Raw genomic sequence first — 13,158 nt, 5'->3', positions numbered from 1 at the left:
CTAGTACGTTCTCCAATCATTCCTGGTTCAAATATTTCTGTAGATTCCATTCCAAGAGTGAGTTGTTGGTGATGGCGGTGTATCCTTTGGTTGGCGGGGTATCGGGAAACGAGAAATTAAACTGACTTCCTTATATTAGTCAGTCTAATTTATCGTTCAAAGGGTTAGGAATTTAGCATATTATATATATGCTTCAGTTAGGGTTGAGGTTGGGGTCAGAGTAGAGGCGGTTAAAGTTTTGATTAGTCACTCATGGCCATCAAAGAACGTGTTTAAGTGAGGCACGTGATAGTCGAGTGTAGAGTAGCTTCAGTTTTCTGAATTCCTCTAGTGAGCAGTAAAGAGATCAGTCCCCTGACTATCGTTATAAACAGTTTAAATAATACACTTTTTTTTGTCGAACAGCAGTTCATTTCATAATGAATGATAAAGGCATTTGCAAGAAAAGACTTATATTTTAGAAACAAATGACAGATTATATACGCATCGCCATCAGCTCATTTTAGATTTTTTTTCTCATCACAGCATTTTGATTTGACGACATTCCATTTTCCAGGATGAGAACCCTCTTCTGCTTACTATCAGTGCTCTCACTGACCTTGAACATCGTTCATGGCGCCCGTCAGAAAAAAGACAAAAGGTGCAAGAAAAAATTATACAATACACTGGAAACGTGTCAGAAGAAGCAGGGTGAATATAAGTTATCATAGATTCCTTTTAGACTAGCTCCAGTAAGAATCTCTCAATAATGCCATGTGTAATGCATATGCAGTTTAATCTAGTTCTACAGTTAAATTCGTTACAATGACAATAATTTCTAAAGGTTGGTCCTCTTCTGATGAAAAGTTTAGCTGCAACAACCCGAAGGTAGGGGACAAAAAGGAGCTGAGTAAAAAGAAAAAGAAAAAATGCCTGAATGCACTCAAGAAGCTACTAAAAGCTTCTTGTACCGCCAAGTGTAAATTTGGTATGTTGATAAAGAGCATATTTGTTTATTAAACGCATATTATCCATAATATTAATAAGTACCTTTATCTCTTCATTATAACTTCTGATAGAAAAACCAAAATTATAAACCAATGCACTTCTGAAAATACTTAAAGTTACCGACAAGCAATTTACTTATTCTTCTCTCAGTCTCAGTTGATGGCGGTTGGAACGACTATGAGGACTGGTCTGCGTGTTCTGTAGAATGTAACGAAGGAAGTCGAACTAGGAGCAGATCCTGTACCAACCCTGCCCCATCATATGGTGGTGCTGACTGCAAGGGAGATTCTGAAGAAAAAGAAACTTGTAACACTGATCTTTGTCCAGGTATCAGGTTATTTTTCTTTCTTTCGAAATCAGTGCTTGGTCTGAGGTCATCAACCTACAAGCCCTAAATTTGCAACAAGGCCATAGTCTCCAAGGGAGTCTAAACTCAGATCTAGTTCGGAAAGTACCTGTTATTAAACTAAGCAAACAACTGAGATATCTCTCAAAACATAGACAAGATTTAGTTAACCATTGATGCCGTTAGAGTTGAAAAGAAAATTACGACCCTCTTATGGTATAAAAGTATTAAGTAACGTTGTGTTGCAGATATTGAATGTTGGAACAAAGATAATCCGCTCACGATGGGATCTGGGTATAGAGGAACTCTTTCCGTGACTATGGGTGGTCACACCTGTCAGAAATGGACTGAACAATCACCTTATGAGCATGTTTACACTGTGGATAAATTTAATGACAAAGGAATAGGTGACCACAACTACTGTAGGAACCCAGATGGAGAAGATGACAATTACACCGAACTTGAAGCATGGTGTTACACAACCTCACTTACCAAACGTTGGGACTGGTGCGAAATCCCTACATGCCATACAGCAGGTTAAGATTTTGAGTTCAGCAGTACTTTAGCACAAAATTTCTTATTGTGACCTGAGATTAAATTGACCTCACTTTTTCGGCTTAAAGGACGTCTTTTAAAATCCTAATCGTGGACAAGAAAGGTCAAGTATCCCAAAAAAGAGCCGTCTAAAAAAGGGCCAATAAGCTACAGTTTGATTAGAAAAACTCCTTCGTTCACTAAGACAATGCAATTCTAAAAAATCATAAGGTTACCGACAAGCGATTTACTTTTGAAGGGCTCCTATTCTTATCTCTCAGCTGATGGCGGTTTTACTTATTCTTCTTTCAGTCTCAGTTGATGGCGGTTGGACCGACTATGAGAACTGGTCTGCATGTTCTGTAAAATGTAATGGAAAAAGTCGAACTAGGAGCAGATCCTGTACCAACCCTGCCCCATCATATGGTGGTGCTGACTGCGAGGGAGATTCTGAAGAAAAAGAAACTTGTAACACTGATCTTTGTCCAGGTATCAGTTTATTTTTCTTTCTTTCGAAATCAGTGCTTGGTCTGAGGTCATCAACCTACAAGCCCTGCATTTGCAACAAGGCCATAGTCTCCAAGGGAGTCTAAACTCAGATCTAGTTCAGAAAGTACCTGTTATTAAACCAAGCAAACAACTGAGATATCTCTCAAAACATAGACAAGATTTAGTTAACCATTGATGCCGTTAGAGTTGAAAAGAAAATTACGACCCTCTTATGGTATAAAAGTATTAAGTAACGTTGTGTTGCAGATATTGAATGTTGGAACAAAGATAATCCGCTCACGATGGGATCTGGGTATAGAGGAACTCTGTCCGTGACTATGGGTGGTCACACCTGTCAGAAATGGACTGAACAATCACCTTATGAGCATGTTTACACTGTGGATAAATTTAATGACAAAGGAATAGGTGACCACAACTACTGTAGGAACCCAGATGGAGAAGATGACAATTACACTGAACTTGAAGCATGGTGTTACACAACCTCACTTACCAAACGTTGGGACTGGTGCGAAATCCCTACATGCCATACAGCAGGTTAAGATTTTGAGTTTAGCAGTACTTTAGCACAAAATTTCTTATTGTGACCTGAGACTAAATTGACCTCACTTTTTCGGCTTAAAGGACGTCTTTTAAAATCCTAATCGTGGACAAGAAAGGTCAAGTATCCCAAAAAAAGAGCCGTCTAAAAAAGGGCCAATAAGCTACAGTTTGATTAGAAAAACTCCTTCGTTCACTAAGACAATGCAATTCTAAAAATTCATAAGGTTACTGACAAGCGATTTACTTTTGAAGGGCTCCTATTCTTATCTCTCAGCTGATGGCGGTTTTACTTATTCTTCTTTCAGTCTCAGTTGATGGCGGTTGGACCGACTATGAGAACTGGTCTGCATGTCCTGTAAAATGTAATGGAAAAAGTCGAACTAGGAGCAGATCCTGTACCAACCCTTCGCCGTCAAATGGTGGTGCTGACTGCAAGGGAGATTCTGAAGAAAAAGAAACTTGTAACACTGATCTTTGTCCAGGTATCAGTTTATTTTTCTTTCTTTCGAAATCAGTGCTTGGTCTGAGGTCATCAACCTACAAGCCCTGCATTTGAAACAAGGCCATAGTCTCCAAGGGAGTCTAAACTCAGATCTAGTTCAGAAAGTACCTGTTATTAAACCAAGCAAACAACTGAGATATCTCTCAAAACATAGACAAGATTTAGTTAACCATTGATGCCGTTAGAGTTGAAAAGAAAATTACGACCCTCTTATGGTATAAAAGTATTAAGTAACGTTGTGTTGCAGATATTGAATGTTGGAACAAAGATAATCCGCTTACGATGGGATCTGGGTATAGAGGAACTCTGTCCGTGACTATGGGTGGTCACACCTGTCAGAAATGGACTGAACAATCACCTTATGAGCATGTTTACACTGTGGATAAATTTAATGACAAAGGAATAGGTGACCACAACTACTGTAGGAACCCAGATGGAGAAGATGACAATTACACCGAACTTGAAGCATGGTGTTACACAACCTCACTTACCAAACGTTGGGACTGGTGCGAAATCCCTACATGCCATACAGCAGGTTAAGATTTTGAGTTTAGCAGTACTTAAGCACCAAATTGCTTGTTGTGACCTGAGACTAAGTTGGTCCAGATCTGACCTCACTTTTTCGGCTTTAAGGACATCCTTTGAAAATCCTAATCGTGGACAAGAAAGGTCAAATATCCCATAAAAGAGCCGTCTAAAAAAGGGCCAATAAGCTACAGTTCGATTCGAAAAACTCCTTTGTTCACTAAGACAACGCAATTCTGAAAATTCATAAGATTACCGACAAGCAATTTACTTATTCTTCTCTCAGTCTCAGTTGATGGCGGTTGGACCGACTATGAGGACTGGTCTGCGTGTTCTGTAGAATGTAATGGAGGAAGTCGAACTAGGAGCAGATCCTGTACCAACCCTTTGCCGTCAAATGGTGGTGCTGACTGCAAGGGAGATTCTGAAGAAAAAGAAACTTGTAACACTGATCTTTGTCCAGGTATCAGTTTATTTTTCTTTCTTTCGAAATCAGTGCTTGGTCTGAGGTCATCAACCTACAAGCCCTGCATTTGCAACAAGGCCATAGTCTCCAAGGGAGTCTAAACTCAGATCTAGTTTGGAAAGTACCTGTTATTAAACTAAGCAAACAACTGAGACTGCAAGGGAGATTCTGAAGAAAAAGAAACTTGTAACACTGATATTTGTCCAGTACCAGGTCAAGTACCAGGTGATTATCATTGTTATATGTTGTCTATTATATAATACATGTTATAGTTTGTTCCACCGCATATTTATTCTTATGTTTATGAACATTAAAGCCTGTGGTCCCCAGGTAAACTGACTACAGGGAGCTGGGAACCAGTGATACGTAGGGAGCGGATTCCCTTCCAACTTGAGACGATACCCCTTTACATAGACAGTAATGGTCTGGTGGAACTGAATAGTGAATATGTTGTTTCTGTGTTTTTTCTCTCTCCTTATGGAAACGATGTAGGGGGAATCGGTATCACGTTTAAACATTCTTTACCCCGTCTTTTTCTCTACTATTGCACTTACACTCAGCCCATGATACCTTCTACAACTACTATGCCCACCACTACTGACAACATTTGGAAGATAACCATAGTCAAAAGCGAAAGTATCAGAGTAGTTATACACTACAATGACTTAGAAATGTGGAACGTGGAGCTACTCAATCACTGTACGGAACCTAGCTGGGAAAATGACTGGAACAAAGAAATAGCATATATTGAATTTGACTCCGACGACACAGTATCAGATTATTGGAGGGGGTAACATGTCTGCCAATGTCCACCTATAATGTCCTGTCCTTTTTGGGTTCTATGAGACAACGGACGTGTTTTTTAGGACATTAGCGGACATTGACGGACATTGGTGGGCTCGGAAGGACATTGGCGACATTAACGAACAAACATTATGAGAATTTTTCACACATGATTTGGACACACTATTTTCGACTAATAATGAACAGGGTAGCATGAAATGTGGAGAAATGTGGTTTTCAGAAAAACTTTGAAAAAGGGGTAGGTGCATACTTCGATAATCGAAGGATATGACTCAGACCGAAAATTTATTCGAAGTCAAAATTTGTTCAAAGTTTTTCTGGAAACTAATTTTGTTCACGTTTTATGCTTCCCTGTTCATTATCAGCCGAAAATAGTTTTTCGATTTTCGAAGTCTGCAACCACTTTTCAATACACAATTTTGGACTCCAGGCTTCCCCCGGTAATGCGGGCCCCCCTATGCAGCACGAGCTCGGAATCGGGAGCTCTCGATACGGGAGGTACGTATTGAGAATGAATCGGCCCAATTGAAATAATTCTTTCTGGAATGACTTACTACAATCACTGGTTCAAGGAATTTGTCAAATCGAAAAATTTTCGTGTTCATTTTTTTCAAATGAAGGTTTATTTTCGCATTTATTTGATAGTTTGGATAGTCGGATCGAGCCAAATTTTATTGAATTGTGTTTGGTCATTCGAATTACGTTTGTCCTGAAACAATGAGAGTTCTAGCTTCTCAGATGACCGAGATATTAAGAATAACGAGTTTGTTCATTGCGTGTGATCATGTGATTGGGTTGATGCTAGATCCACATAATGGGAATCGTGCAGAGAGCCCAATTACGGTGTCGTAATTGGGTAATCATTGATTACCCAATCAATTTTGATAACGAGATAAACAAATTGTTTGATAACTTCGTCATTTCAAATCCGTTTCGCACCATCTTTTTAGATTATATTCCAGATTAAATGAACTATTGCAATATGTTACAACAAAGTCTCTAACACGAGTATAAGCAATTCAATGTTGATTGGGTGTGGCCCCCAAAAATCGAATTTTCAAATTTTGGTGACGGAATCCTTGAACAAGTATAGGTACAGTATTACATCTGCAAAGCAACAACTCTCAAATATAAAACGCGGCGGTGGTGTAAGACCCAACGTATGGGTACTGACTTATGACATGTTATTAAAAGATGTCAATTAAATAAACCATGCGTGCGGAGCTTACGCCCGCACCTGATGATTAATCAACAATGTGTGGCTGTGTGCGCGGCGGGCATCTTGTCTATGGTTGAATTTTCAACTTTGACTTTATCTAAAGATAAATTGCATTGATTGTTTTGTGGTAAGTAAAAATGTTGTTTTTTCTTAAAATATTTTTTGATCACATGGCAAGCTAGTAGGAAAACAAATTTTAGGAAAACAAATTTAAATTTTGGTATTTATTAATAACAATCAAAACATATCATATCATAAAAATAAAGCCGCGCGTTGGTTGACTGCCTCAGTAAGGTGACTAATTTAAGCTTGAAGGTGCCCTGCGCATTTACAAAACCTCATGCTGCGATCACATGATCACGAGGACCTGTGAGCGCCAAATTTCATTTAAAGTTTCTAGAAATCATACATCACTACGAGTTAATCATGCTATTGAATCATAAAAGTGCGGATTGTCAGGTATTTCATTCATTCATACTTAATCGGTTTAAAGCTGTATATTTAGAACTCACTATTGTTTAAACTAAGAAAGCAGAACGTAGATAATGGACAATATACCGACAACAATACCAAAAACCCGAGTGCCGCATTGACTTTTCCGGATCCGTTTTTACCGAAAGCTTATCCACCAGTTACTCATGCTGTGTGTATAGTCTGATAATATTTTGTTTTATTCATATAGTGATATAAATGACTGTTGACTGTGAAATGTTCGCAAGACCCTTTGTCATAACCTAAAGTTGTATCAGCTGGGTAAGGACATTAACGGTGCAATTTTACTTAATGGACGGAATTCCATTAATATTTTACGGATGTTACTCGTCTAAATTTCTTCGAAGTAGCGCGCGCCGCTTTCTCCGATGGCAAGTGCTACGAAGTAGCGCGCGCCGGGCCAGACCATTAACAATGGTCAACATTAATATATAATAACAATTTCACTTACAAAAGAGTTTAACGGGTGATACTCGGAAAATATTTTTTTAATATTCAGGATCGTCGACGAGTCCAACTCATCGACAAGTCCAACTCGGCGCGAGTCCTGGTTAGGTAGGTTATAAACCTACAAAAAAATGTTGTAGGTTTGCAACCTACCAGGACGCGCGCCGAGTTGGACTCGTCGACGGTCCTGCCCAATATATGGAACAAATATTTTACGAGTATCACCCGTTAAAAAAAGAGTCGACTATGGAAGCGCATGTGTGTCAAAAAAAATAATGATACACATGCGCTTCCTAGGTAGCGTATGTGTGTCAAAACATTTTTTGATACACATGCGCTAGCAGTTTTATCATGTATATCATTAGGTGGCCCATGTGTGTCATTTTTGTAAAATTGCTGTAAAATCTCTATTTAATATTCTAATCGCTATCTTTATCTATTTATATATGTATTTTATCCTTATCTCTATTTTATCTTTAAACTCCTCTCCGCTCGCCTCCCGTGTGAAACGAGCGCGCCTGCACGCTGCAGTGGCGCGAAAGCACATGGTTAGGTTAAAGCGCGTGTACTGTTGCTGCACAGGCTATAATGTTAATTGACGATGTCAATTCATCGCAGCTCGGCGAGGCACAGTAGCGCATTTCACCGATTTAGCGTTGCAAGAAGCATAATCAATAATTGAATGCGCGGCGCGGCACAGTAACCAGTAACGCATCGTGCTACAAGCTATAATATTTAAAAACATACTCATTGGAGAATGGAGCTATGGAGGAATGTTACTGGGCCGCGCTCAGCCTGTCATTCCGCCAAATCTTTATTCGTTATATATGTTAATGAACATAATAGCCTGGGGTCCTTTGTCATACGTTGTATGACCCGCCGCGCACGAAGTGCGCGGCTCCCCTGTATCGTCGAAGACTCTACAGGGGGCCACTATAGTGAAGCGACCGTGGGGGTCACCACGTGATACAAGGGGTCCTCAGGTAATGCGGACCTCGCTGAGCTGCTATGCAAAGTGAAAAAGCAACAACTCAATGGATGGTTAGTGGTTACCCGTACCGTAATGGGTGCTACATGCCTAGCATGAAATATTTACTTACTTACTTGTGCACTTAATTTGTGTATTATATGTTCATAATGATATAAATTCGGCGGAATGACAGGCTTGAGGCTGAGCGCGGCCCAGTAAACTTCGAATCGAAAAAATTAAACGAGTAACATCCGTCAACAAATAGTTATATGTAATAATTAAAAACAAACTTTGCTTGTTTACCTGAACTTAGAATTTTATACAATTAATGTAAGATTAAAGTCGTGTTTTTACCAATTTCCCTGCACCATCCGGTAAATTTATTACCCTCAGCCCTTAGTCGTGGGCTGGGCGGTCGTATCGTGGCTTTCGCCACGGTATAGCGGGGGCGAAATGAAATACAAATGAGGATCGCGACGCGTGACTTGTAGGTTTATAACCTACCAGGACGCGCGCCGAGTTGGACTCGTCGACGGTCCTGATTAATATTTGAAGCAAATATTTTACGACTACAAGTATCACCCGTTAAAGAAAGGATTGGAAATTGAACTCGCCGGTACGTCGACGGATGATGCTTGTCTAAATTTGTTCGAAGTAACACGAAAAACTTTCTTTTCGAAGCGAAATGTCTGTGTTACTGGGCGGCGCTCAGCCTGTGCTTTTTCAATGTCATTCCGCAACCATTTATCATTTACGAACAAATAAAAACAACGTCAATATTTTACATGTCACAGTTAGCTGGCAGTACGGCCCAGTTAATAAATTGTGCATCGCGCCGATCTAGCAAAAAACATTATTTGATGCGCTGATCAATCTTCTAAGACTAATAATATAAAACATTGTTTCTTTTGTCCGTAATTGCCTGTACTGCGTGAGAATTACAAAATAATTACAGCACATTTACAAATAGGTCGTGCGCCATCTACAGTGAGCCGCGCGAACTGACTGTAAGATGGTTTTTTAGCGCTTATTTCGGCCAGCACAATTTTCTTCATTCAAATAGATATTTACTATCCTTCCCGACCTCTGATTGCAACAAAAATTGGTAAGATTATTAAAAGACTTACAAGGAAGGTGTCCGAAAAATCTGAAGCATATCCAATCATCAGGGATAACCATGTCATAACCATGTCATAACCATGTCATAACCATGTCATAACCATGTCATAACCATGTCATAACCATGTCATAACTATGTCATAACCATGTCATAACCATGTCATAACCATGTCATAACCATGTCATAACCATGTAAGAAAAAGGCGTCATAGCCATGTCACAAGCTGACCACTATGATTGCATTAACAATAAAGCGTTATTCTAAAATAATTATGAATTATAACCGAGAAAACACGTTTACTTTTTCATTATTCTTATTTTGTATTACAAAATAAGAATAATGAAAAAGTAAACGTGTTTTCTCGGTTATAATTCAATTTTGAACCATTATGAGCAATTTTGGGATACAATTCATTTCCGTTCAATTCCGTTCATTCTATGAACCTGGGTCATTTTGTGCGACTTTCGATGACCTCTAGGCCTAGCTTATGACACTATCTATCATAGAAAACCGAATTGGGGGTTCCCAGCCCTTACGTAATAAGTCTCAAATTTAAATGACACACATGCGCCACCTATTGATTTACATGATAAACCTGCTAGCGCATGTCTGTCACTTTTGTTTTTGACACACATGCGCTAGCAGGTTTATCATGTAAATCAATAGGTGGCGCATGTGTGTCATTTTAATTTGAGACTTATTACGTAAGGGCTGGGAACCCCCAATTCGGTTTTCTATGATAGATAGTGTCATAAGCTAGGCCTAGAGGTCATCGAAAGTCGCACAAAATGACCCAGGTTCATAGAATGAACGGAAATGAACGGAAATGAATTGTATCCTGAAAGTGCTCATAATGGTTCAAAATTGGTCTGAAGGAGTTTTGGTTGTAACCATGTCATAACCATGTCATAACCATGTCATAACCATGTCATAACCATGTCATAACCAATTTTGAACCATTATGAGCAATTTTGGGATACAATTCATTTCCGTTCATTTCCGTTCATATCCGTTCATTCTATGAACCTGGGTCATTTTGTGCGACTTTTAATGACCTCTAGGCCTAGCTTATGACACTATCTATCATAGAAAACCGAATTGGGGGTTCCCAGCCCTTACGTAATAAGTCTCAAATTGAAATGACACACATGCGCCACCTATTGATTTACATGATAAACCTGCTAGCGCATGTCTGTCACTTTTGTTTTTGACACACATGCGCTAGCAGGTTTATCATGTAAATCAATAGGTGGCGCATGTGTGTCATTTCAATTTGAGACTTATTACGTAAGGGCTGGGAACTCCCAATTCGGTTTTCTATGATAGATAGTGTCATAATATAAGCTAGGCCTAGAGGTCATCGAATGTCGCACCAAATGACCCAGGTTCATAGAATGAACGGAAATGAACGGAAATGAATTGTATCCTGAAAGTGCTCATAATGGTTCAAAATTGGTCTGAAGGAGTTTTGGTTGTAACCATGTCATAACCATGTCATAACCATGTCATAACCATGTCATAACCATGTCATAACCATGTCATAACCATGTCATAACCATGTCATAACCATGTCATAACCATGTCATAACCATGTCATAACCATGTCATAACCATGTCATAACTATGTCATAACCATGTCATAACCATGTCATAACCATGTAAGAAAAATAGGGCCTGTCGTGATATCATGGATCGCTTAGGTTCCACCAGGATCTGGTAGTCCTCATAATTCTGCGGCCTCTATGTGTCGTCATCTCGCACAACTCCGAAAAACCGTTGTGAGTTTGGCATGTGAAATTTCCAGACATCGATTGGGTTAACGAGTTGTCGTACGTCACCTCAAGATCGGGTGACAGGGGGCTGAACAGGCCAGAACCCAATTGATTGGGTCTGAGGTCACGTGATTATGAGCCTGAGGTCACGTGACTATGACGTCACCAGAGCTCGTTCTCCGTTTCCCGCTCTTTGGACCAGGTGAGCTTGCATGCTTGTGAAAGTTGGTGTAAGTACAGCTGTACTGTAGTTACATCCAATTACCCCTAATAGAATGAAGATTTATTTTCTGACAGAAAGCTAGAAATTTACCAAAATATCGACTTAGTTCAAAATTTATTTTGATGAACACTCCTGACCAAAAATTGCACGAGAAATCGATTAAACTTGGTTTCAGAACTCAACAATGCTTCCTTATGCCTTAAATTCCATTTTTATCGATACAATAAACATTTTGATCCTGTGGATTAATTAGTAACAGGTAACAAATGCACAAAAAAACCATCGATCGCACTTACATTGCATTCTTAACGGGTCGATTTCGAGTGACCAATAATCGTCGTGATGATATTTATACGTCATGCGTTCCTGATCATCATCAGCAATCAAGAGACAGGAGCGGCGATTGCTTTAAATCAACGGTTTACGTTATTTTTGTGAATTCGACCCCTGTTTTAACGGTTATCACACTTTGTCATTGAATGTATTGACGATAGCTTTACAAATAAGAGGACCAGTAAATAAAATTGTCACAAGTGTTTCTCTCATTCACTTTCGATAAGACACAATGAAAATTCTAAATTCTTACTTAACCATAAGATTCGGAATTTTTCAACATTTGAAGAATATCGGCATTTTATAAAATGTAAGTTCAATTTTTACAAAAAATCAACGAATCGTATGGTCGACAGGTTCAAGTCTACTAGCAGGAACCCGTCTAACCCATTTTGACAGGTCACGGGACCACCACGAATTGAATTATAAAGATCTATCCAAATTCCACGAAGACTACGGACCAAGTTTAAATACTTCATTATAGTTGGATTCGGGAAGCAGTTCAATTGTGCTTTGCACGGAACAACTTATATCACGAGACCGCCATTTCTGTTGAACCGAGAGATTGCAAATCAAACTAGTTTCAATTTCAGATCACCTTTTATGTGTTCATTTGTGGTGGACTGGTCAGTATACAAACGTGGCACGTGCGGGCATATTTCTCAGTTTGAGTTACGAATTGCTTCATGCCTGAGTTAAGTAATTCTTTGTGGTCGACTTGCTTTCGATTAAAACTTCATTAAATGAAATCGCTTTAGGGACATGTGTCAAAACTTTATTACTACCAACGCGCACCAATTAGACACCACCCTTGCAGTTGCTCTATGTAGTCGAGTTTTTCTCAGTCAGATTTGGTTGACTGTTATTTCTTTTTGAGGTCTCGACAATCAGCTGATCATACGGTAGGCGTCTCTCTCTCTCTCTGTTTTGGTCAACGGTTTCTGGCCTCCTAGTGAAGAGGGAGGCCTTCTCGCCGTGCCCACAGAGTGTGACTCCTGCTAGCCACACTCCAGGACTCCCTAAGTATATACAAAAACATAGAAAAATAGATATCAACGCAACAGACCTCTGGAGTCTCGAAGCTGTTACTACCTTGCTCAGAGCAAACCCACTTCAGATGTTCTTCTTTGGCGGGCAGGCGAGGGACTTCCGAGCATGGTCCACACCTGAATATGTGTCACTATCTGGGATAGTCCTGTGTGGGTCTAGTGTATGATTGTTTATGAACCTTGGTGTATGTCCTAGATGCTTATCCAAATAGATCGTCTCTGTCAAACCTTGTTGACTGTTCCACGAATTTGATAATGTGGTCGAGTTTACTATTGATGAGTTCCTCAATTGTTAGGATGGGTTTACCAAATATCCTCA

At 39.5% G+C, this 13,158-nt stretch overlaps 2 protein-coding genes across 2 annotated transcripts; both read left to right on the top strand.

Annotated features, from left to right (window-relative positions):
• The first annotated feature begins 43 nt into the window (after nucleotides 1-43).
• On the top strand, nucleotides 44-3,959 carry LOC134826792 (plasminogen-like). Its single transcript, XM_063839291.1, has 2 exons — nucleotides 44-2,911; nucleotides 3,667-3,959. The coding sequence occupies exons 1-2, from the start codon at nucleotides 2,659-2,661 to the stop codon at nucleotides 3,957-3,959; spliced, it is 546 nt and encodes a 181-aa protein (XP_063695361.1). The 5' UTR covers nucleotides 44-2,658.
• On the top strand, nucleotides 805-1,874 carry LOC134826793 (plasminogen-like). Its single transcript, XM_063839292.1, has 3 exons — nucleotides 805-967; nucleotides 1,138-1,314; nucleotides 1,582-1,874. Exons 1-3 carry the CDS (start codon nucleotides 805-807, stop codon nucleotides 1,872-1,874), a joined length of 633 nt encoding a protein of 210 aa, XP_063695362.1.
• Nucleotides 3,960-13,158: the final 9,199 nt, after the last annotated feature.

This window comes from Bolinopsis microptera, chromosome 2 (genome assembly GCF_026151205.1).
Source record: "Bolinopsis microptera isolate Bmic1 chromosome 2, MBARI_Bmic_1.0, whole genome shotgun sequence".
Classification (NCBI taxonomy): domain Eukaryota; kingdom Metazoa; phylum Ctenophora; class Tentaculata; order Lobata; family Bolinopsidae; genus Bolinopsis; species Bolinopsis microptera.
This window is presented reverse-complemented; position numbering and strand designations above follow the sequence as displayed.

Bases quoted from the DNA above. Each gene is read 5' to 3' on its own strand.
- LOC134826793 (XM_063839292.1), top strand. From the start codon at position 805: ATGACAATAATTTCTAAAGGTTGGTCCTCTTCTGATGAAAAGTTTAGC. The intron at 968-1,137 runs GTATGTTGATAA...TTCTTCTCTCAG, and splicing joins TACCGCCAAGTGTAAATTTG to TCTCAGTTGATGGCGGTTGG. The intron at 1,315-1,581 runs GTATCAGGTTAT...GTTGTGTTGCAG, and splicing joins TAACACTGATCTTTGTCCAG to ATATTGAATGTTGGAACAAA.
- LOC134826792 (XM_063839291.1), top strand. From the start codon at position 2,659: ATGGGATCTGGGTATAGAGGAACTCTGTCCGTGACTATGGGTGGTCAC. The intron at 2,912-3,666 runs GTTAAGATTTTG...GTTGTGTTGCAG, and splicing joins CCCTACATGCCATACAGCAG to ATATTGAATGTTGGAACAAA.